This window comes from Gallus gallus, chromosome 24 (genome assembly GCF_016699485.2).
Source record: "Gallus gallus isolate bGalGal1 chromosome 24, bGalGal1.mat.broiler.GRCg7b, whole genome shotgun sequence".
Classification (NCBI taxonomy): Eukaryota; Metazoa; Chordata; class Aves; order Galliformes; family Phasianidae; genus Gallus; species Gallus gallus.
The window spans coordinates 3,190,920-3,214,714 of NC_052555.1; the positions used below are offsets into that span (position 1 = coordinate 3,190,920).

At 46.0% G+C, this 23,795-nt stretch overlaps 1 protein-coding gene and 1 long non-coding RNA gene across 2 annotated transcripts in view; one reads left to right on the forward strand and one right to left on the reverse strand.

Annotated features, from left to right (window-relative positions):
- LOC124417389 overlaps nt 1-23,795 on the forward strand; it is a 79,438-nt gene that overhangs the window by 7,681 nt on the left and 47,962 nt on the right. The window contains exon 2 of the long non-coding RNA XR_006932103.1: nt 16,341-16,462. This is a non-coding gene — a long non-coding RNA (uncharacterized LOC124417389). The remainder of the gene's footprint in view (nt 1-16,340; nt 16,463-23,795) is intronic.
- Nucleotides 254-23,795, reverse strand: part of UBASH3B (ubiquitin associated and SH3 domain containing B) — a 56,581-nt gene continuing 33,039 nt past the window's right edge. Inside the window, exons 2-14 of the mRNA XM_015298175.4 lie at nt 23,048-23,101; nt 22,270-22,456; nt 21,551-21,749; nt 19,846-20,015; nt 18,279-18,487; nt 11,795-11,930; nt 11,282-11,402; nt 10,239-10,361; nt 8,419-8,511; nt 7,576-7,720; nt 5,729-5,835; nt 5,208-5,317; nt 254-4,905 (exon numbers count right to left, since the gene is read on the reverse strand). Coding sequence (XP_015153661.1) covers nt 4,768-4,905; nt 5,208-5,317; nt 5,729-5,835; nt 7,576-7,720; nt 8,419-8,511; nt 10,239-10,361; nt 11,282-11,402; nt 11,795-11,930; nt 18,279-18,487; nt 19,846-20,015; nt 21,551-21,749; nt 22,270-22,456; nt 23,048-23,101 — 1,792 coding nt within the window. The 3' untranslated portion in view covers nt 254-4,767. The remainder of the gene's footprint in view (nt 4,906-5,207; nt 5,318-5,728; nt 5,836-7,575; nt 7,721-8,418; nt 8,512-10,238; nt 10,362-11,281; nt 11,403-11,794; nt 11,931-18,278; nt 18,488-19,845; nt 20,016-21,550; nt 21,750-22,269; nt 22,457-23,047; nt 23,102-23,795) is intronic.

The following is a 23,795-nucleotide window of genomic DNA, read 5'->3' on the forward strand; positions in this document are numbered from 1 at the left end:
TGCATCCAAATATGACAATGAAGAAACTTTGAGGGGAAAAGCCATGGAGCAGCAGAGATGACACTGAGCCATCTGCCTCCTACCCGGAGGGACAACCCAGTCCCTGTGCAGCAGGAAAAGAAGACTTGAGAGGGTTTTGTGCCATCTGCTGTCAGATAAACAAACTTCATCTGCAGTGAAGGGTGGAAAAGAGCTCAAGTTCCCCTTTCTCCTCCATGTTTCAGCAGAGCAACGTTTAAATAGGAAGGGCAAGTTGTGGGAGCACGACATCTTTATTAAATCATCTGTGAGCCACTTTTGTCCGACTTCAGAGAAATCCATTTAATGTCAGAAGCAAATTAAAATGCAATGGTTGTTTTAACAGTTGTTAGCACTTGAGATTAAAAACAACCAACCAACCCTCCCACCCAAAATAAAAAAATACAGATGTCACAGGTAATTACAGCTATTTTTGGCAATACAATTATTGGTTTTTTAAACAGCAAACATTTTTCTCAAATAAATACGATCTGCTCACACTAGAAAACATAATAAACAGAACGATACAATAGGTTTAAAATGGAAAAAAAAAAAACGTATCCACTGATAACATCAAGTCTTAAGAACTGTCCACAGAGAAACTTCAGAAAATACATTTTAATGGGAAGGAACAGAAAGGGGATGGCTGTGTGTTTTGTTCTGTCGTGTGGATGGTTCACCATTAGTCCCCAGGCAATGTGTATTTGGGGAAGTGGTGAGAACTAAGCGGCAATTTGGAACGTGTGCAACCGATCACAGGAACTGTTGTGTTCTTTTTTTCATTCATTCACCGTTTTAAGTGTGTTTGCTACCACCATCATTTCACATCTGTATTTTAAGTTCAAATAATTTCCCCTATGTTTAAGCACTGGGCAGCAGCCTTCTAGCAGCTCTTCTCTCCTCTCTGTTTCGCAGAATTACCACCCGTGTTGCCTTTGGGAAGAATAATTCCCTATATTCTCTAAACAACCACTTATCTGCTGATGTTAATCATCACTTGCCTACCAGGAGCTACCAACAGAGGGTGGGAGGAGACTCCTGCCATCAGCTGGTTTTTTTTGAAACTGAGTGAGCAAAAAGGGAAGGATGCTTCTGTCTGAAGGTATTGCCTGCATCCTCAGTTTGCGTGAGCAGGCAAAGCTCTGTTGATGGGGGTACACAGCATCAATTCACGCTTGCTGAGAACCTGCCCTGTGTGCACAGGGTTTAAGCTTTTGGCTGCAGCTACCACTGCACTAAATGCAGGGAAAATTCATGGAACTTTAGACCAGGCACCTGCATTAAACGGGGAAGGCAGAGCTCCAGCCAGCAGGTAGGGGCACACTGCAGTGCATTCCCAGCCTCCTCAGCACAGGGAGATATGTAGTCCAGGGATACAGGCCCTGTGCAAAACTGCCACACTAGAGCTCGATTCTGCACTTTGATTCTTGTATTTTTCTAGCACAACCCTTGGGTTGTGCTTTATGGAAACACCAGAAGAACAATATTCTTGGCAGGTTGCCAGTTTCATTCCTTAATTGGGAAGAGTGGGAGAAATCTAGAAACGGCTGTGTGCCTCCTTTACCCTAATTAAACTCCTGGGATCTGATGCAGCTCCCAGTGACGGCAAGGAGAAGGCTTGCACCCACTTTTCAAGCCTAACGTTCTTCTGTGATAGAACACTGAAGCGACATTAAATATACATTAATGAGCAGCAATGGAGTGAAAGTGAAGCAGCAACTGTTTTGTATTCTTAACGTCTTAATTAAAAATGGAAAAGGAAGATCTTTTTTTTTTCTTTGTTCTCCCAATAAGCCTCATCAGCATGACATTATTTAACACAAAACCCCTACAAGAAATCAAAACGCTGGAAGAAAGGAAGATTTTCTTCCTGACATTCTTGACACCTGAAAAATCTAATGCGAGATAAGACTACAATTGTCAAAATACTTTCCCAAGCATCCAAAAATATAGTTTTTTAAGAAGAGAGTATTTCAACATATTTCACCTCCTCAACAGAACGCTTTTGTTTTGCATTACTTACTATATGCAAAGATCAGCTAGTACAATATTCAAATTGTGCATTCAGGTTTTGTTCCCTCTCTGTTTCACGCTTCTGTCTGAATAAGCTCTGTAACATTGCTTAACTGCGGTAGGACTTAAGCAGCCTCCACTGCTTTGCATCACGCCTTGCTGACCCACAGCATGAAACCAAACGCCAGCCGGAGAATCACACGCACATCAGTAACCAAATTAGTTGTCGTGTGATTGTCGCCTCTTCAGTTTTAAATAAACTCTTTGCAAATCTGCAGTGAGTAAGCTTGGAGGAAAACAAGCCAGAAATGCTCTTCAAAACGTCTGTACACAGCCAAGAAGAGTTTAAATTATAGTTAAAAACTAAAGTGAGAGCAGTATAACTGCAGAGAAGCAGTTTCTTTCTGTCATCTCGTAAGTTATTTCCCTGACTTTTCAGTATACATCCCTGGTATCGTAATGCACTTATGAATGGCCAACCGGGTATTACAGTCATAAATGTATAAATAATAGACTACCTATATGCATCGTGACAATGTACATATTGCACAGGATGAGCTCTCTGCTGAGTCAACATCTGTATAGCATCTGCTGTATTTGCCCTGGCAAGCTTAGGATCAGCTCGTTAAAGTGGAGACCAAGCTGAGTTCAGTCCCTTAAGATCCGTTACATCACAGCTGCTGAGCATTCTACCTGCTTTAGAAACAAGGTGTTGTTGCAGTTTACCACTTCTTATTTGTTTTGACTGCTGGAAGTGCAGCTACATCTTATCCAATGTAAGGTAAGACCAGTCCTGCCCCAAAGAAACTTGCTCCAAATCAAGCTCTAATCTTGCTATGAACAGTAAGCCTTTGTTAAAGTTAGCCTCTATAAACTTCTGTGCAAATGTTTTAAATAAGGATATTAGCGCTTTCTAAAGAGGGAAACCTGGGTAGAAAAGGGGTACCCTAGGATGCCAGACTCTCTTTTCTGGTAAATATGACTATATTTTATGGGCGTACTCTGAATGATGGTCTAAATGTAGCCAGCCCTGGGAGCACAGGTGAAAGCAATTCACCTGTGAGCCCAGAAGAGGTGCAGCCTGGTTCTACCCCTCCCTAAGCCTCATTTAAGGGCTGGCTGCCCTAAGGGAAGGGTCTCTACCTGGGGATTCCCTCTTTTGGAGCATTTGGCAAGCTGTGATCCTTGGGACAAGTAAGTAAATCTTTCTTTCTTTGACTGGATTGTAGCTATCATCTTTTTGGGTAATTTAGACCTGGTGTTGCTTTTCTCTACGCCAAAGAAGGAGTATGCCCAAGTCTTCTTTTGTCCCATGTAACCACGTTTTTATGTATCTTCTCTAAGTAGTCTATACAAACACCTGCAGGAGCTTTCTGAAGACTTAGCTGATTAGCTTCAGAGCAGGCTTCTTTAAATCAATTAGCATTATAAACTCTCATCTGTAGGGTATTGTAGCATTCTCTACTGAAGTAGCTGGTGTTGGCATCTTGCAGGACCAGGCTGCTGCACTATGAGGACTGCAGCTGTTTGCCAAAGCACTTCCTGGGATTTCAAAAGCTGTAGGTCCAGGTGGAAGCCCTTCCCTTCTCCCAGAAGTTAACCATTCCCTTACTGGAATGTAGAACAAAACACGCTGCTCCTGAATTTCAGTGCCCTGATTTTTCAGCTCTGCTTTGTCTTAATGACAGATGGCACTTGGAAGGAGAGCATGCAGCAAAGGCTGAATTTCAGTGTTGTTTTGACTTTGTTACTCTCTGCAGAAAGCTGCTTAGTGCGGAACCTCACCAGGGCTGGCAGAAAGCCTCTGCTGTGTAATGGCCAGCACAAAAATCTCAGTAAAGGCAGAACCGCTTTTTCAGGGTCTTCTGAGGGGGCTATGAATGACAAAGACACAAATGCTTCGTGCTAGGTCTGTGCACAAGGGTGGATTTCAATCCTCTAATTAAAGAGGGGAACAAAACCACTTTATAAATCTTCCATATTTGGTTGGAAAAGGGTTATTCCATCTCCACTTAAAAGAAACAGTGCCCGGTCTTTGTTCACCATAACGCCCTCTTCTGATGTGCAATCTTCATCAGTAAGTGCTGTGAAATCTAGCATTTTCTCCTGATGCAGATCAGCATCCCACAGCCTTTGCATCAGCAGTGTGCCCAGCACAGCACCCAGCAGAGGGCTGGACCAGAGGAGAGGAGCATCTGGTGCTGCCTGTGAGGCAGTGCTGACCTCTTGTTCCCTGCTGGTGGTGGAGTGCCCTCTGAAAGGTGCTGAGAGCCTGGGGGCTGTGAGTGAGGAGTGAGCACGTGGTCCTGAGCAAGCCTGCTACTGCTCTGCAGAAAATAGCAACGAAAAAGCCCCTCCTGAATGCTGGACTTTCACGCAGTGCTAGCTGTTACTGGCGTGGTGTGGTGTGGGAGGCAGTGGAGGTTATTGGTGTGATCAGAGCTCCGTTCGCGGTGGGGAAATCTACCTGAGCTACTGACTAAACAGCCTCCCTGCAGTGCAAGAATTTCAACCTATATTTTAATGGTTTTCCCCCCAGTCACTCCCTTTTGTGTTTGCCTAGTTGTACATGAGAAATTTGGTATGACTCTGGCCGTGTGAGATGTGCTAGAACAGCTGTTTGTGTAATCCACGTCACATTATGACTATTTTTCCACTGTCAATAAACACAAGAAAGAAGAGACATTCTCCAACGCTTGGAAAGGCCGTGGGTTTTCCTTGCTCATGTAGCTTTGCCTATTCTTGTAGTAAGGTTTCTCTCCAGTTAAAGCCTCCAGTTGGTCCATGTGTGAGAGGGAGGATGGGGGGATCTGTAAGCTGCCATACACCTGTATCTCCTAGTTCTTCGCACGAACAAAACCCCAAGTATGGAATCTGCATGAAGAGAGAAGGAAATGAAAGCAGTAAGCGGGGACTGAGCTGTGCAGGCTTAGAGCAGCAGCGCTGCGTGCCCAGCTGTAGGTGAGCATCTGATCCCCCTGCTCTGTTACAGAAGTGTCACATCAGATAAAGCCTCTTTAACCAATCTGCTTTACCCTCCTGACTCTTGAAGCGGATGAAACTCAGCAATGGGCTGAATGACCAGGCGAGAGGAACAAAGCGTCCTCTCCCTGGCTAAGCAGGTTGCAAATCTCTCTTTTTAAAGCCAGCAAGCTTTACCCCTTGCTGCTAATTACCTTTCGGACCATCTGTACAAAGTCCTTGGAGTTCTGTGGCGAGAGCCCTTGGAGCTGGCAGGTACAAGCCTCCAGGGAGGACGCGTGTGCCACTATCAGGATGTTGTTTCCTGAAACAGTGAGAAATGCAGGCTGAGGTGTGAGACGGAGCCAGCTCTGGGGACAGTGCCTGAGATGGAGCTGACCACTAGAAACGTTCAGAATGGGTTCCGTTCATTATATGACAGCACATTAAATTAGTGTATGCAGGGAAGGGCATGGCTTATCAATACAGAGCACTTCTCAGTTTTTGGGATTAATTAGCTCAGTGCTATTTCATTTTGAAATGTCTGGTGAGATTCCAGCTGTCTTGCACATACTTTTATTCTATCTAAAACTTACTTCTGATTAAAGCACTTGAATGGATTTCTACCAATTACTTCAGGCTTCCATTTCTAAGACCCCTGACAACCAGTACCACGCAGTGCTGCCAAGGCTTGTGGGCAAACTCAAAAATAAAAGGTTGAGAGTGGAGCACTTACCTTTGCCTTTACATTCACTGATGATTTCTTTCGTTACTTGGTAGCTTCTACTTATGTATGTATCATAAGATTCAGAAACCACTAACTTGCTGACAGGAATATGAGGTCTGTGAGCAAAACAAGTATGGTAAATTAGGAGAAGCGTTAGAAGTGCTGCTTATGATTCATCTGAAAGTATATGTTCTTTTAACTCTTCTAATCCCCTAGGCCCCCAGAGCTCAGCTTAAGGATTGCTATGATGGATTTTCATGCTGTTATGCAAGGAAGAGCTAACTGCTCCTTCCATCCAGCGACCTGCTCTGTCTGCAGGAATTACTGCAGTGATGGGAGGTGAACCAGGGGACGTCTCCCAGTCCCACGCAAGAACAGGCTCTTCTCTTATGCTGAGAGCATTTGTCATTGCCTTTCTGGAAGGCAGGTGTGTTCTAAAGTTGAGATTCCTGTGGTCCAGCTGTTTTGCTATGCAGGAGCCACGTGGTACCCTCCCAGGGATAAATACAGTATAAGGTCCTCTATTTAGATAGCCAGGGGTGTTGGAATTCTAGCTGCAGACCAAAAGGACCCAGCTCTGGTGACTGTATGGTACAATTAAGAATGAAAAATATCAGGGTGTTTCTGTTTTATTTTTGTTCTTGGTGGTTGTTGTTGTTGCTTTTTGCAGTTTCAGCTGCTTATTTCACTTGAACATCCATACACAGTTGGGTGCCCTGGGACTCCAGGAAACACCAGCGGTTCTGGTGATATCATAACCACAAAAACCCAGAGACAACGTGTTTGTCACCAACCCCATTTAGGTGGAACTCCTGTGTGTTTATGCTCTGCGTGTGCTATGAAGGTTTTGTTTCAATCTGAGGTTGCTCAGCCCGTGATCAGGCTCATGCTAAAATAGCAAGGGCTGATGTGTGTGCACAAAGCCCCAGCAATGCAGGTAGTGAGGTGTGGTGGAGGGCTGGAGCCCTGTGGCCTCTGGGGAGTTTCCTTCTTTGTGGGAGCTCTGTGAGTCCAGCTTGTATAAAGGAATCCTAAATTTGAGAGTAGGAAGCCCAAAAGGATGATCTTGTCTATTCTCTGCTGCATTACAGTTTCTTTTTTGCTAGGTTTTATTTAGCCTTTTTCTGTGCAGTTTACAGTAAAAAGCATTTGTGTGTTGGGCTGGAGGGCACTGTGGTGGAGGAGCTATGTGGGCAGGAGCTGGGGATGTGGCACCAGGACTGAGCAGCACGAATGCTGGGGAAAGATCAGTGGTATTTATCCATTTGCCATTCAAATGTGTTTTGAAGCAGATGGTTATTTTGTTTACTTTCAGCAATCACTTTTGGGTTGAAAACTGCGAAGACTCAAGTCAGGAACCTGCAGAATTTTGCACTAAAAATATTTCAGATATAACTGCTGAGAAGTGATAACTGTTTTGTGATCAAGCTTTTTGATAGCAAACCTTTGAATGCTGATGATGCAGGAGACCCCGAGTCCCTGATAGATGTACACATGCTCCCGAGGATGATGTGAAATTCACAGTTAAGATCCACTGCCATGTAATCAGGATAGACAGACAAGCTCTTTTCCCTGGGGAAGGGCAGGGCAGGCATTGCTGTGATGCGATTCAGTCCATCAGTGAACTGAGCCAGCAAAACTACTTCTGTTGTTTCCTCCATACTCCAAAGGTAGGGCTGCATGGCTCTACCTGAGCCCTAGCCTCCTACATTTTAGGAAATGGGTCAAAACAAACAGACTTTGAGGGTTTTCTGGTCACTGCCAGCCACTGCTTAAGTTTAGAAATGCAGTAGTGTCCCTCTTTGAAAACAAACCCAAAAAGCAATCCATGCCCCCCCACCCCCTCTTCCTGCTACCTGTAGGTTGTATCAACGCTTAGAGTAGCTGCAGCTAAATCCACGGGGGGTATCCAAGCAGGTAGTGTGTTCCCCGAGACCCACTTGGTCCATTCAAACAAGCCCGGCTCTATCCGAATTTTCAGGTTGTTCTCTTGTTGCATACCTGGAAAAGGCAGAAAAGAAGCTTGGTATCATTGAAAGTGGCTGTGGAGGAGAGCAGCTAGACCTTGTGGCTCTAATATTTAGGTTTGATTCTAAAATAGTGGGTTTTCTGTTCACGCTAAGTAGTTGATTAATAGTGATTCTGAAAAGAGGAAGTAGTTGATCTACATACTTGGCACGTGATGTGCAAAGGCATGTAAACTGCTGGCCAGCAATTACATGCAATATTCTGAATTTAGGCGTGACTGCATTTTGGAGCTGTTTTTCAACTGTTTCCGATACCAGGAGATCTCATGCCTCATTGCTGTTCCCTTTCCTAGTTTCTGCAATGCATTACTCTTCCTGTGGCAGCGATTGCATTGTGCCATTGCTATGGAAGCACCAGGGCAGCACAGAGCTGAGCTGGATGTGCCCCAAACACACTTCTGGCTTCTGTGTGGGGACAAAACCCACTCCAGACCCGTGCTGGCCACGGGGCTTGCAAACCTCTTCCTATACAGTCATCCCACCATGCAGTAAGAAGAGGGTTCCTTCCAGGAAGTGTTGCTCTGCTGCAAAGTACACTCCCACAAGAAATAATCCTCACCCTGAATTACCATCTGTTTGGCTTTCCCATGCCACGGTGCCTTTTATCTGGTTGGCAGTGATCTTCCCAGAAAGTGAGAAGGATGCAGCCTTTCCTGCTCGATAGGTTCTTACCTTTCAGGATATTGTGTGCTGTCTGTACACACCGAAGGGACGGGGAGCTGTAGATGTAGTCTACAATGGTGTTAGTTTCTAGCAAGGCTTCTCCTGCAAGCAAATTTTAAAGCCTGTGAATACAAACTGACAAATGGCATGGTAGCAGCAACAGCAGTATGCAGGTATCTGCCACCCAGCTAGGAGCTGCAGGAGCTTCCCAGCTGCACTGCTTGTGTCTCAGGAAATGAATGTACCCATCGTATTTTATTATTACTGCGTGCACAGCTGTGGAACTGGGACACTTTTCTATGTTTATTGTGCCATGTGCTTCTACGTACTTAACCAGTATGCAAAAAAAGCACAGCAGCTTTTGCTCTATTTCTTTTTCTCTTGCACTTAGCCAAAAAGTGAGTAGTGCACTGAGGAAAAACTGTAGAGAGCTTGAATTTCATTTAATTTCATTTATAAGTCGTAAATCAGAATGATTCAACTTAATTCAAGCCCAACTTAATTCAATTGGCTCAATTCTTTGCTAGTATAAATTATCATTTCATTACACAGGTGGAAGATCACTGAAAATGAGATAAGAATCAGCTCCACTCTTAGGGTTATTAATATTCTTGCTAAGCCTAAGGGAACCAAATGAGAACAGGGCTCTGAGCATCACACACCTGTGCTATGAGAGTCATGTTTCTCTTCCATTTGAAGAGGCAGGGCACAAAGGTGGGAGTAAGAAGGGGTTATTAACCTCGACTTCATGTGTTTAATGATGGCAGTAACCATGTCAAAGCAATCTCTAAATCTCCTGGGAGAAGTGGGCTAATTTAGAAAGAGCTGCATGTGTAGCAGCCTTCTGCCATGGGGCTGCTGCTCATTTGCTCAGTTGCGGGAGGAATTAGGGCTCCAGCAAGCACCAAGGTCAGGTTGGTGCTGCAGCAGCACAGGCAGCTGGATGGTGCCCGGTCACGTACACACTTGTGTGCCGAGACCATTTAACGATGGCAGCCAAGTGCACTGCAATTGCTCCCAGATTTGCCTTCTGTTATGTGCATATTGCAAACCCTGATGCCATGTGGCCTGGAGAGCGTGCATCCCGCTGCCGTGCAGTGATTTATTTTTGTTTAGAAAGCAAGTGTAATTTTAGCTGCCCTACTTTGAATGTGACCAACGTGAAGTGCTCTGAAGGATCTGAATTTGAGAAAATGCAAAGTGCTGTTCTCTGAAGATCATGTCCTTTGGGAGGGGGTTGGGCTCCTTTAGACACTGGGCTTAATGTTTGCTCCTTGATTACTGAATAATCATCTTTCTGTACACAAACTAACAGGATCAGGAGTCAGGGATGAGGATGGGTGAACACTGGGAGTAATTTGGACTGTGTTGCTCTGTGTTTTTGCCATGCAAACATAAATCCAGATAGGCTGCTGTAAGTACATCGGTGCAGCGAACTGCAGATCACGTTTTAAGACTGACAAGATCAAGGAAGGACCACATTCTGCATTCATTGTTTCATTTCTCAGTGATATTGGTAATAACAGCATCTTCCAGTGCAGCACACTTACAGGGCAGTACTAGATGCTCTGCGCTCACACTGCTCGTGGCTGTGACATTATACCACAGCCTGGGGCTTGTGCTTTGCTTTTCTTTCTGCTGTAGCACCTGAATGAGGCAAGACGGGGCTTGCCAGGCTTCACGAAGCTTCTTGAAACACCTAAATCCCATTAGTCTGGGGCCTCTGATTCATTTTTTCTGCTTTGTGCTTTCTCTTTCTGTGTCTGGGTGTGTGGGAGGGAGATAGCAAAGCTTCCTGGGCAAACTCATGCCTGCCAGGGGCAACTCACCAACGAGCCTTGCCTGCATACAGCCAAGCACAGTGATGGGCGCATCTTTTTCATAATCCCTGAACCCGCCGCTCCTTTGAGGTAAGCTGTGAGGCATATTCAGGTTACTGCGCACGTACCTTCCTGCAAGGGAGAGGTCAGGAGCAGTTGTTGGAGTTACTAGGTCAGAGAGGCAGAAAGCATCATGCCTATTTCCTGCCTCCTGCACTGCAACGTCTGCACCCTGCAGGCACTGCCTAGGCCTGGCTGCCAAGCAGTGTTTCCTATGTAAAACTAACAAGAACCTGACAAAATTAAGCTGTATTCATTCAAAATCTGCAAGGAATATTCCTAATGTTTTCAAGTTATCTTTAGGACCCGTTTAATTGCCAAAAGGAAAGTAATTTCCATCCCACAATGAATGGAACACCAAGTTGTACGCTTCTATGGGGGGTAAAAATATCAGAGCTCTTCAAATGTGACTTGGAAAGAAGGTAGCTGTAAAATCACCCCTTCAAATAGAAAAATACTCTTTTTTTTGATACATTTCCAAACAGCTCTAAAACTGACAGTGCCTGATATTATAGTCTGTAGCTGTAGCCTGTGTCTCAAGCGTATGTACATATAGAAATATATCGGGGACTCATGGCAGATTCAGCCTACAGGCCTTGCCTACAGTCATATTACTGAGTTGCCATCTCCAGTTTGTGCCCTGAAAGGCACTCAAAAAGTACCTGTTCACATTTAGGACCGAGAACAAAATATACAAAGTTTTAACAGGTGTTTGCATTGGACACTGACTATCAGCATCACTTCCAAATGAGAATGCTCTTTGGGTGATGCTACTTTAATAGAATTTGTTCTTGCAGTATTTTTCTAAACATTAGCAAATGCAGTATATACTCCCTGGCTTTTGTTGCTGCCTCTGGTGCAGCCCTATTGTCACAGTGTGAAAGCACCTCTCTGAAAACCAGGGTTTCCATCTCAGCTTTGCTCTGGGCAGCTGTTACTCTCCTTCCTTCACCTAAACCCAGAGCCTGAGGGACCCAAGGAAGCCCACTCACCTTTGGCATCAAAACACTGTGACAACCAGTACTTCCCAAAAACAACATCCATTCTCTCCCCGTGCCTGCAGACGAAGAGGCAGCGCTTCTGAGGCCCTGGCTGGCTGCTTATTCTCAGTGGCTGCAAGAAAAAGTGACAGCATGTTTGACCTTCGTGAAAGTGCAAGTGTTTTTCTGAGATGTGATTTACTAACAGCACCCAGGGCCAACCAGCTCTTGCTTTAGCCTCGTGCAGGTACAGGAAACTCTCTGAAGTTGGTTACGCTGGTGTAAAACTGCCAAATTGAGTGGAGGATGGGGCCCTGCCACATGCTGCAAAGAGCAGGGCTAGCAATAGCAATGTCTTCTCTGCGTGTGGTTTGTTGCGCCCTTCTAAAGCTTGTAGAGAATTGCAAGTGGAAACTTCCAGCACAGGCAGTGAAAGGGGACCAGAGGAGAAGTGCTGGGGAAATAAACAGTTGCTGGAACTTTGTTGAAAGTGTGTGTGATCTCTGTGTGCATGAGGGTCCCTACCTGCACGTTTTGGCAGATGATAGTGAGTGGCCCCGTGTCCCCAGGCCCTTGGTCTTCCTGCTGTCTTCTTTCCAAAGCTCCGTCAGTGAAAGCTTGAAGGGAGGGGGAAGATGTGGTGTTCAGGATTGAGTAGGACCTGCCGGAAACAGAAAGCTGTTGGCTCTGGGAGTGCTTCAGGCATCATGCCCTTGGGCTGCAGTCTGCAGGAACAGATAATTACTGTTGTTCACATTATTACTTGTGTTTTAGTTCTGCCTAGAGAGCACCTTGCTAGGTAATATACACACGTGAAGAGGTGAATCTTGTCTTAATGGGCTTCCTATTTCCTTAGGAACAGTTTCACTGAACAGCAGTGTGCAGCTATTGGTCTGTGAGGCTGTCAGACCTCTAATGTTCTCATGGAAAATGCCAGGACATTTCTCACAGCCACAGGTCCAGCACCAACCCCATCTGGGGACCTGCTGCATGTTACTCACCACAGCTTTGTGGACCAATTTGGAAACTAATTGCTACAGCGAGTTTTCTCTCGCCTTAGTGGTGTGAGCTGCTGCTAGTTATATTTGTATAGTGCTTGCTATTTGGGCTGGTCACTGGCTGTGCTACAAATGGGAAATACACGTACTAACTCAGCAACGTAGCAGATTGCTCTCATGGACCGTTACGAATATTAAATAGAACTGGAATGTCCCTTTTGGTACTGGCAAGAAGGCGGCTGTGGGGTGGAGAGAGTCAGCACACAGAATTGCTGGTTACAGCTGACCTGCATCTCTCCTTTTGGCTGGGAGGAACAAGGAGAGCATCAGTGCTTTGCTGCTTAGGGGGTACAATGGGAAGCTGGAGCACAGCCTTGCCCGTTGTCCTGGGTGCTTCTCATGGTTCCTGTGCACAAAGCAGTTGTATTGCCTTGTAGGGATGTGGCATGTTCAGTTTGGGTGGTTGCGTCTACATTTTTCAGTGCTGTCTATTGCATTTCCCATTTACAATGGGAATTTATTCTCACCAGCGCTTCTTCCTGTGAAATGCAGCCAGAGGGACATAATGGTTCCCATTCTCCCTCAACATGCTTATCTACTGACGCTCCCTCTGAGTACAGCTCTCATGCCCAGACATTGAAAGCCTGTGACCAAGACCCAGGGGAGTAAACTCTGATAGGCAATTACATTCACTCACACTGAATGGGCTGCACTTGCTTAGTCATTAAAAAAAGGTTGTCACTTAATGTATGTGGTCGTTTGCGTTGACAGAAAGAGCTGCCTTTGCTTGCACTTTTCAGTGCCTTAAAAACATCGGAGGTTGCTTCCTGACGAGCACCTAGATAGGATAAAATCTCAGAGGAGCTTCTCATTGCTGTTAAAATAACACCCATGCCTCTCCCAATGGAACAAAAGTAGGTCATCTGCGTTTTTGTAAAGAACCAATCTGCAAATTCAGTCTGTCTTGTGCCAATTTGAAGATGTAAAAAGTGCCACGCTGTTGGTCCTGATACTGGCCCTTTATCTGGTGGGATTGAGGTGCAAGGATGAGTTGAGGTAGCAGGCAGACCTTGAAACCAGTTAAGTGTAGGGAGGAGATCTTGGTGGATAAACTGTGAGAAATTTGACCAGGTGCTGGGGTGAGAAATCCTGTCTAACCCTCCTGTGCAGAGTACATCCATATGATATATTGCAGGGAGATGCTCAGACTGTGCTTCCAGCTGGCAGGATAAGGGCAGCTCTGATCCAACAGCTCTGCAGTGCATCAGTGTGTGCCAAGCCCTGAGCAGGGAGCACAGGCAGGCGTTCATCCCTGTGCTCAGTGGTCAGCCCATAGCATGGGCACAACCTGCTGCACATGGATATATGCTCACTAGCTGAGAAATGTGAACATCTCAGGGTGAGGAGGAACTGAAGTTCTTAGCTGGGCCCATTGCTGTTGTTGTACAGATTGGACCTTGATTCTGAGCTCTTGGTCTTTAGTTCACTGTTGCAGCTCTCGGCCACTTACTGCTTTGCCCACGTTGCAGTCTTTCAATGGCACCAGCCAGGAGAATACTGAGGGTTTGTTTCACTACTCGTCTTCCTGAGGAATTGCTGCACCATTTCTGAGACTTATTTTCTCCCCAAGCCCTTGCCAAAAGGCCATGGATGCTGTACTCTCTATAAATAGATGCTTGGATTCACTGCAAATGGTGATGAGGCAAATGCATCCTATCTCGCTGTGCCTGGAGGAGAGCCACCCCCTGCCTTCAGCCGTGTCTCCTTGCTGCTGCTGGCAAACAGAAACCACTGACACTATTTCAGCTTAGTCATCTTCTAAGCATAGGTCATTGTTTGGAAGCTTTTCCTAAAGGCTTGTGGTTCCTCCACTTGGCACACAGAGGCTGAGGCAGACAATAGCATCTACTGTCATCTTGATGGTATGGGGGAGATGCTGTGCCTTCCTCACTCTCAGTGACATTGCTGTGTTCTGGAGGCACTGTACTCCTGGCCAGGAACCCTTTGCAGAATGGAGGTGATGGAGGGAAGGTCTTTGTCATGACACAGTGCCATTAGTCCTCCTTGTTGGAAAGGACTCCTCTGCTTTGTCACTCACTGCTATCAGGATGAGAGGGATCACCAGGGAAAGTAACCAGATATTGTCACAGAATGGGAAGAAAACAGTGGAAAAAAAACTACTGAGGCACAAATAGCTTGAAAAATTAGGGCTCTTTTTCCTCCCCCTTCTACTTGTGCCAAGCCTGATTTCTCAGGCTTATTAAAGGGGCAAGGAATAGCTTTGGCCTCTCTCAGGGAGCCAAAATAGCCTGCTATGTAATATCTATAGTGCTGCTATCCATTTGGGGGTGGAGGAGGTGACTATTTCTGGCTTTGCTGGTAATGGAAAAACAGTGCAGGGAATCATCACAAGTTTTAGCTTTTGGATGGTGCTGGGTGCACAGATGCAGAGATGGCACATGTTTTTTTTCCTGCTGTATGCCATTAAATGTATATGCAAGAGACCCATGGCACTGAGTGCTTGGTTTTTGTGGCTTCTGCAGGGCAAGCCAATTTTTGTACCTTTGCTGGGCTTCCCATTTCCTCGGAGCTCTGTGTGCTGAGGGTGGAATGTTTCTACTTTTGACTTGGCGGCCCCCTAATTCACAGGCACACAAGGTGGTGTAGAAAATACCCCACAGGGGAGGCTTTAAGGTAGAGATGTGTATATATACACTGTATAGATGGGATTATAGTTCAGATTCATGCCAAGCAGCTTCAGCTCACTAGTAGGTTGTGTTGCTACCAGGAGATTTCTACCTTGGTACCATACAAGGGATAAAAAAAACCCATTTTGTTTCCAACAGCTATGGCCAGGTGCCCTCCCAGGCTCAGTCAGAACAGATCTCCTGACATTGCTACAAATGCAGCCAGTTTCAGCCCAAAGGGGAGTGTCGAGCTCATTTCAGGAAGGTTATTTTTCACTTGCGGGATGCAGAACTAGCATCAGAGCAGTCACGAAGTGTCCTTGACTTTCGGATCATGAGATTTAGAGCAAACAAGAACAAACATCAGGCTTCCCAAATGAGCATCTCTGGCTCATGCATTTTGCTTTTTGAAGCTTTCCTCTTACAACTCTGGAAGGAAAAAAAAAAATCAGCTGTTCTTTTTGCATAACCATATAGCTAGTGCTGGGCCTGAAACTACTGCTAGAAAACATGAAATTCTCCTTAACACCATCACTCTTTCTGCAGGAATGGCAAGAAGGGGTTATGTGGGTTTAGGGTCTGGGTGGGGTTGTATGAGATGCTGAAACAATTTGTCTGCAATTATTTTCCAGCTTATAGCACCAATCAGAAACCAAATGTTTCCCCTCCCAGTCCCTAGCAGGTCTAATCATGCTACAATGTGCCACAGCTGGCAGAGAAATGCAGTTTAGATGCATGGTAAATCCCTGGGGTCTGCAGGATAGAAGTAATGCCATTCCTGTTTTTGGAGACAGGGAAAGGATTCAGACCTGGAGTCTCTCAAGACACAACCTCATTTCATGGACATTCTGCCCCTGAAAGCAAAGCCTGTTCTGCCCTATGAAACAGCTCATCAGTCTTGTCTCCTAGTGATGGAAGCTTGTTGGTCTGCAGCTGAGGCACAGCCTTCTCATAGGGCAGGGATGCCTTTTGGTTCTGTGTTTGTCAAACACCATGGAAGTTTGTGTGCTGGGCAGAGCTCTAGAGGCACAATTTGGATATTAGCCCTAAAACTGTGTCCTGCAGAGGCCAGAATTCAGCTTCTGCATTGCTTGAGTAGTGCACCAGGGAAATCTTTTTCAGGAGAAGTGTTCAAAAGCCAGTTAATCTGCAGACACGAGCAACCTTATTTTGTTGTATTAAAGATTTGCTCAAATATCTTAGAATAGCACTTTTCCTTGCCATATCTGTTGCGTGGTATTGTTATGGTGCTGCAGCCCCTAAAATACAGAACGAGCTGTATTTTAGCAATGGTCTCAATAATGCATGATTTTTCACTTGAAGAATGCAGTCTCTTGTGACTAGGAGGGAAAACTCAATGGCTATTTTTTCTTTCTTCCTCTGCAGGGATGAAGCAGGACGTGGCTGTGTACACAGAGGCAGCACAAAGCACTGCTCACCACCAGCAGCCCCACTCCCAGCGCTGGGCACTGGTCCCACCTCCTCCACGTGGCAGCTCTGCAGTCCCGGTGAGTAGTGCCATGCTTTCTTTCATGTCTATGAAATGAAGTTATTTGTGCTCCATTCGCCTCTTACCAAGAGGATCTAATGGTGAATATCTTGGCCTGGATGGCAGTTGGGCTTCGGTTGTGTTTGGCGTGCTGTATTGTTTTGACCAAATGACATTCTGTAACCTAATATTCCCTGTGGGAAGCTGTTGTGTAAAATGAGACTGTTTCCGGGTATATAATAATGTTTTTGATAAAAGCTTCATATTGCATGCTCCGGTTCATGAGTTATAGTCTTTAGCAGTAATTAGGGAAGGGGCATTTCCTTTCTTTGCTTGCCTGGAGACAAAGCAGTGCTGGAGTTACAAAATGTTTGGCTTTCCTTTTAGCTGCAATACTAATTGTTCCCCATGCTAGTCTGTAGGCCTCAAAATCCTTCCAAGTACTATAAGAAAAAAAGCAGAGTGCGGAGCAGGGTGCTGCAGTATTTGTGGATGTGAGACCATTTTGGATGGGAAATTTAGTGGGAAGAAAAGACAATTTTTGCTGGATTGCAAATGATATAGATGGTCTGGATTAAGTCCTGTCTTCAGTCAAACTTGCTGATTGACTTTGCCTATGTGCCTTGACTGTAATTTTGCTAAGCCCTGGTTACTGGAGGGTTTTTCTATCATTGTAATGGAAGATGAGTTGAAGTTTGGTGGCGACGTGTGGGATAGATAGGACTGTTCTGTTTGGCTCACATGTGAGTGGAAGCCCTTTATAAGTGGTGGCCATTTTTCACAGGGCAGGCAGAAAAAGAATAGATGGTTGTGACAGGAGGGATGAATGAGTGATCTCTTGCTGTGCTTATCCCTGCCTGAAGGTCTTCTGGGTTGGGCAGGACTCAGGGTGAAGTCAGGACTGGTTTACAGAAGGATGTGATCATTGCCATCACATCTGGAAGTGAGCCTGGAAGCTACAGTTGCCCTGTGTCTGCTCTCCATCTGTTGTTCACCATGGCATGTATGTTAAGCTTGAAAAGTCACGAACAAAGAAAAAAACTGGTTTTTTTTCTCTTTTGTTTCCTGCATTTTGCTTGACTTGATGAGATGTTGGATTGGTTTCTGCTAAATGCTGAGTGAGGTCAGTGCTTGTCCTGTGCTGACATGGGTGTCGTGCTCCCTTTCTGCTCTGACACTCTCCCCACAGACCATGTTTGCCCACTGAAATTTGAGATATCAACTGTCTGCATCTGGTTCTGTATCTCCATCCTCTCCCTCTGTAATCTGCTGTGCGACCATACCCAAGCCTCTGCACCTGCCTGGGGTGATTGGACAGACAGAAGGCAGGAATGTGTCTTTCTGCTTTCCTTGTCATCATGTGCTCTTACAGAGAAGCTACTTTCTATGCTCCCGTTGTGCTGAAGGTGTTTGGGTGCTTAGGGATGCAGACAGCCCTGTGGGATTTGTCCAGACCCACCTGTCCAGCAGTAGGCTTTTACTGGGTTTATCTAATTCCTACCAAAATCAATAGGCATAAAGCATAACGTTATTCAAAAGTCAGTCTTGATTCTCACTGAAGCAAATGGCAGGGAGGTGACCAATTGCTCTGAGTGTCTTGCAAAGTGTTGCTGTACCATCCTAGCTAAATAAATCACATCATTCTCTAATCCCATGCATGGGGCTAGCACCTGCTCTTCCTTTGCTTACCAGATGGGGCTCGGTATGCCAGAATGTTTTCCCCCTAAGCCACCTTCTCAGCAGCCCTGGGAGTCTCTTCACTTACCCAGGTGAAATCACAGCTGCTGAGCTCCCTTTTTGCAGTGACAAGAATTGGACTGAGCAGCTTTACGTACCCATGGAACACCCAGGTCCCACATTCATCCGCCTTCGTGATGTAATTTTCAGGCAGTAGCCCAGAACAGCCGGTTGCAAGGGAAATGCCATAAATCCAGCCCTCACTGGTACTGGTTTGTTCCACTGGGGACATGAAAATAAAGTCCCCGGGGACCAGTTCGAGTTCATCATCGTTCTGGGGAGTGTAAGGATAGATCACTTGTAGAGTCTGAGGAAGAAACAGAAGCACAAATGAATGAAAGGGCTGTTAATAGAAGGGAGCTTCTAGCAGAGTGGGGCAGGGGCGCTCCCATGCCAGACCTTTAACCTTTTCAGGGTGTAAGCAGCTCTTCTTATCGTGCATCTCTTTGTGCTTTGTCCAGGAAAGTGTTACCTTGAGGGAGTTCCTACTGTTTCCCACTCCTGGCTGCTGGAAAGCTTTTCTTCCCTCTGATTTCAGTCATGTCTTTGATAACCAGGAGGGGATGTTTTTTTTAGAGAGGGTGAAGACATGACTGCGTGCTTAAATGTAAGCTTTTGGTTGAAATGGAACCGCACTCTTCTTGTGACCTGCAGTTCACAGCGGTTTGGTGCTCAGTGGCCATTGTCGGTGTAACCACTTGTGCTTGACCTACAAGAGCAGTTCTCACTGCTATTGCTTTTGAAGTCAAGGCAGAAACAGAGCTGGGGGTGACAGCAGGTCTGAATCTGTGACATCCTGCTCTCAGAACTGTGCTCATAGGTGATGAGTAATACTGAGCTGTGACCACCTGGTTTTGTTTGTGCTTCCCAATGTGAGCAAGATAAAGTAAAAAAAAAAAAAAAAAAAAAAAGGGGTAAAGATCTGTAAATATAATTCTGTGATCTGCTCTGCTCTGGAGCATGAGGAGTCCACATGTCTACCAGTGACTTTTCTTAGGAATGGCTGTGGCAGTCCTCACTGAGGGGGAGAATAAGGCATGCTGCTGGCCCTGGCAGGTCTAACTCCTTCTGTGGTATCATGCAAATAAAATCAGCTCAGATGGCGTCAGCCCATTTGCTCATTAATCCTCCTAGATATCTGTGGTATCTTCAAAGGGAGGTGGGAGCTAGTCACTGTCACCTGATAGCACAAGGCCAAAGCTCTCACACGTGGCTGCCTTCAGTTAGATATGCACAGATGTGAGCTGGTTTTCAGCAGCAGCTCCCTTTGTGATTGGTGATAACATTGACTGCTTGCAGCTTCTAAAGGACGAGCTGGCTTTTCAGATAGGGATGGAGGATGGTGCTCTTCTTGGAGGTGTCTGTTTCACTGCACTGACTGCAAAGGGAGCCTCAGGTGGCTGGCTCAGACTTAGACATCTGACCTGGGGAAACGTACAGGAGATGAGACCAATCTCCTGTCCGGTTTCTCTGTGCCCAAGTTTGCAGAATGGGAATATATATATATATTTTTTTCTGTATATTGTGTTGAATAATGACAGTACTGAGAAAACTGTGGTAAGGGGCTTAAACACTGCGACTATAGAAACCTGTGAGTAATGGAAGTATATAGGACATGAAGATAAACATTTCTTTTTGGACTGAAACGAACTCTACAGCACGTACCTCGTGGTTAACGAAGCGTATGTCTCGGGAGAATATGGCAGCCACCCAGTCACAGCCCAGCTTCACATCGATGTTCTGTGCTAGCTTCTCCAGTGTGGGCAGGTGGCTGGTCTGGAAGTGATAGGCCAGCGTCACGTGGAGCTGCTTCTTGTGGGGCTCCACGTGCACATCTGCAGCAAGAAGATGTCAGTTACCAACAAGGGGCTGTTGAGATTAGAGGCTTTCCTAAGGTGTGAGAGCTGGAGTTGGTAGTGCAGTGTTTTAAGATAGCCTAAGGAGAAGATACTGGAGATGAATTTGTGAAAGGGCTTTGGGTAAGTCAGATGTGGGCTCCCTGTGTGTGCCGTGCCTCGGATCGAGCCATGGGATTTGTGGTCTGATTCAGTTCTTAGTCACACCAGGGTGGTAGACCAAACATCCTTGCCAAACTGCCAAAAGTCATTTGAATTCAGAAAAGGGGCTTTTCTGGATGGTGTGGTAACAGCTGTTGTAATGCTGATCACACAGGCCTTCTACTAAAACAGACTTCCCAAGCGAGGAGCAGTTTTTCTGTCACTGGGAGCTGAGGAGCTCCCCTAAATAAGCAAATGAAACAGCATTATTTTTACTGTCCCTCCTCTGTTTTCTCTCTTATGGTAGAAATTGCAAATCCATGGAATGTACATATTCATGTAAACTGATTACATCTTTTTCTTGAACGTTAGCTGGATTACTAGCTCACTCATTGAGGGGAAGGTGTTCCCAAATTGTGAAAGCAGAAATAGGTAAAATAATGATTCAAAGTGATCCTGCAGGAACGGAATCTAAATTGGGAAGAGATTCAGGGAAGCAGAAAGGTGAAAGTATGTGAAACACTGGGACTCTCCCAGTGGATGTGGAAATCATAGGATGCGTTGTTTACATGTAATTTACTTCTGCTTATTCAACCGAAAATTGCAATTAAATTTGACTGATTGTTCAGACAGAATTGTAGCTATTCATAGACTTGGCTGTAAATGCCAGCCAGGGGTAGCTTTGCAAGTTCATCCATCTTATTTTTTTTTATTATCAGTGAGAGCCAATATGCTCTGGGACTCCAAAGAAGCCCCACAGATTTCAGTGCGATAACGTGACCAGGCTGCACACTGCAGTGCAGCAACCGGCTGCCCCTAAGAACGAACTGATGGGTGTGGGCTGGGCTGGAGGTTGGCTGGCACTGAGCAGGGCTGGTGGAAAGGCTCCTTCGAGGTTGTCAGGGTGCTCTAGGTCTTCTTTCAGAGCCCCGTGTGCATCTCAGAAGTGCAGCCAAGGGCAAAACGCAGCCTTTCTGAGGTTGAGGAAGGTTTTGTGGCAGCGAGTGGAGCAGGAAATACTCAACCCTGCAGGCAGCAGTCTGTCTGAAAGGTTAAAGAACCGCCAAATGTCAACTTCCCTTTCAGGAGCAGCACTTGACACTAAGTGTGAGGTGATCTTTAAAGTGAAAACCTGCTGACAAACAAGGCACCCAGAGGGGTGCTGCTCTCAGACCACCCTTTGTTCAGCTCACAGGTATCGCTGCTTCCCTGTAGGCAGCCCTGACATTTAAATTCCTGTGCATACTTTATATTAATTGGGCACTATCCCTTTGCCTGCTCACGGAAGACTGACAGGTTAGTGCAGAAGATGACCTCTTAAATGGCCACTATGGGAAAAGTGTGGGGGTTTCATATGATGTAGTGTCACCCACCTGCTTTGGAGGCAGCCTCTGCAGCAAAGTCTGCAGCAAACTTCTTGAGCACCTCAGCACTTTCCTCCTTGACAAAAAGCCCGATGAAGTTGGAGGACGTGTAGAGCTCCAAGGGCAGAGGGGCAGGGAATTTGCATTTCCAGCGCATCACAGTGGCCTGCAGGGCTTCTGTGAGAGCATCGACCTTGCTGTCCTCGCACTGCCAAAAGAAGCAGGACAAGCACTGTTCAGGTGGAGAGCTGCTCCCTGTGCCTGTACTCAGCTCTGCTGTGCGCTTGGTTGAGAAGGGGAGGCTCAAGTGGGTGAGTGTGAATGGTGCTGTATGAATGGTCTGCCTTTGCTAGCACACAGTGAGAAAAAGCACGGGGTCACAGGAACAGGCATCTTCAGAAGTCCTCTGCCCATCCCTTGTCCTCAAAGCAGGATCAGCTATCCCCAGATAACCTCCTGAGCCTCATCGCCCCGCACACGCTCTTTTGATGTTAACAATCATTTGAGATTACGTGAATTTGGTCTGCTGCTCTTCCCTGAAAACAGCTCGCTTAAAACCCAATTACCTCCTCAGCAAGCCCAGACACTTCTTGTCATAACCCCTGAACTCCTGAGCAATACCCTTCTGCAGCAACTGAATGAAGTGTGCAGCATCTCCAGCTTGAGCCTGGCAAGGGCTGCTCATGCATGCATGCATAAAGGCGGCAGAAAGAGGAGCTCCGGTTTACCATGAAGAACTGGCACAGGGTGATATGTGGGAAAATGTTGTGAGCTTTGTTCTTCCCGCAGATCTGCTTTGATTGCTGCCAGAACTCGGAGAGCTTCTGAGCCAGGGGGCCGGTAGGGCGCAGGTAGAGGACGTACTCCCGAGGCAGGGTGTCATCCAGGAACGGATCACCCACATGGGAGAACAGCCTGAGAGAGGGAGAAAGGAGGGTTAGATTGGCATAGAAAGGTGTTTTCTTCAGCAAAATCAGCTTCCCCTGTCCTCGCTCCATTTCCTTCTCCCTTTATAGAAAAAAATCAACTCCTGGGGGTCAGGCAGAGAGGTGCACTGTCTCTCTTGCAGCCCATTACCACTACTAAGTAATACAGAAAATTGCATTTTAGTTTCAGACTGAGAGTCTGAAGATGTAACCTCACTCACTGTCTCTGCCTTTCTGGCATTGTGTGCATAACGTGGTGGGGAAAGCACTGGAAATGGCTCAGCATCTCTGAGAAGGTGGCTCTCAGTGTTCTGTTTGGGCACTGCGGTGCAGGGAGGACTTTCCTTTCTCTTCCCCTTTTTTTTTCTATTGCTAGAGATCACCAACTCTCAGCCCAGGCTTTTTTCTCCATTGTTTATTTACAGCCCTCAAACCCTGGCTCTTTAATTGCAACTGTGTTTTAGGCCATGTTCCCATCAAAACATCTGCAGTAACATTCTGCTTTCTACTGGCTAAAATCTTGGCCATTAAAGCCAATGATTTCTTGTACTCTTTTTAACATGCATTACTTCATACCAACCAGTCGCATGCTGCTTGGACGCTTCTTCCACCTGTCGATGCCAGTGCTTTTTGTCTGAGGAGAAAGCAAAACAGAGAGCATTTCAGTGCTGGTGATGTATGGATAAAGTCACATTAGCCTCACGTTAACTACGACCTGAGATCTCTAAGTAGGGTTACATGTTATGAATACATATGGGAAAAACTATGAGTCAAACTTTGGGGGTGAAGCTGAGGATAACTGAAGTAATTGCAGCCACACATCAAGCATCCAAACCACGGGCGTCCTGTGTTGCAATCTGGTCGTGCAATTATTTATCTCGGTCCTAGGGCTGCTTTCTGCTGATGTGACCGTGGGTGAGGCTCAGCCCTGTTGTGCAGGCATTGCAGCAGCACTGAGGACAGGAGAGATGCAGTTGCCACCAGGGGGCATAAACCTGATATCTTCCCAGTTAGATTAACCTGCCAAAATTTACTAGCTCCCTTCATCCCTTGCTACGTGAATGTGCTCTTCTTCTGTTCGTTTCTCTTCGGGGTGCCTGTATATCCCTTTTCACTTCAGCTAAAAAGGCTGAAGTCCTCTGGTAAGCGAGTTTTTCTGTTCCAGAACAAACCCGTGTGGTGGTGCTGCCTTTTTATCCCTGTAGTGTTTCCAAGAGCTCAGCACTGAAATGCAGCTGTGGATCAGCTCAGCTTCGTAATGCTTTGACTGCCAAAATGAGGAATCCACCCGGAATCCACCCAGAGTCCAGAAGGCATAAATTCTTAAG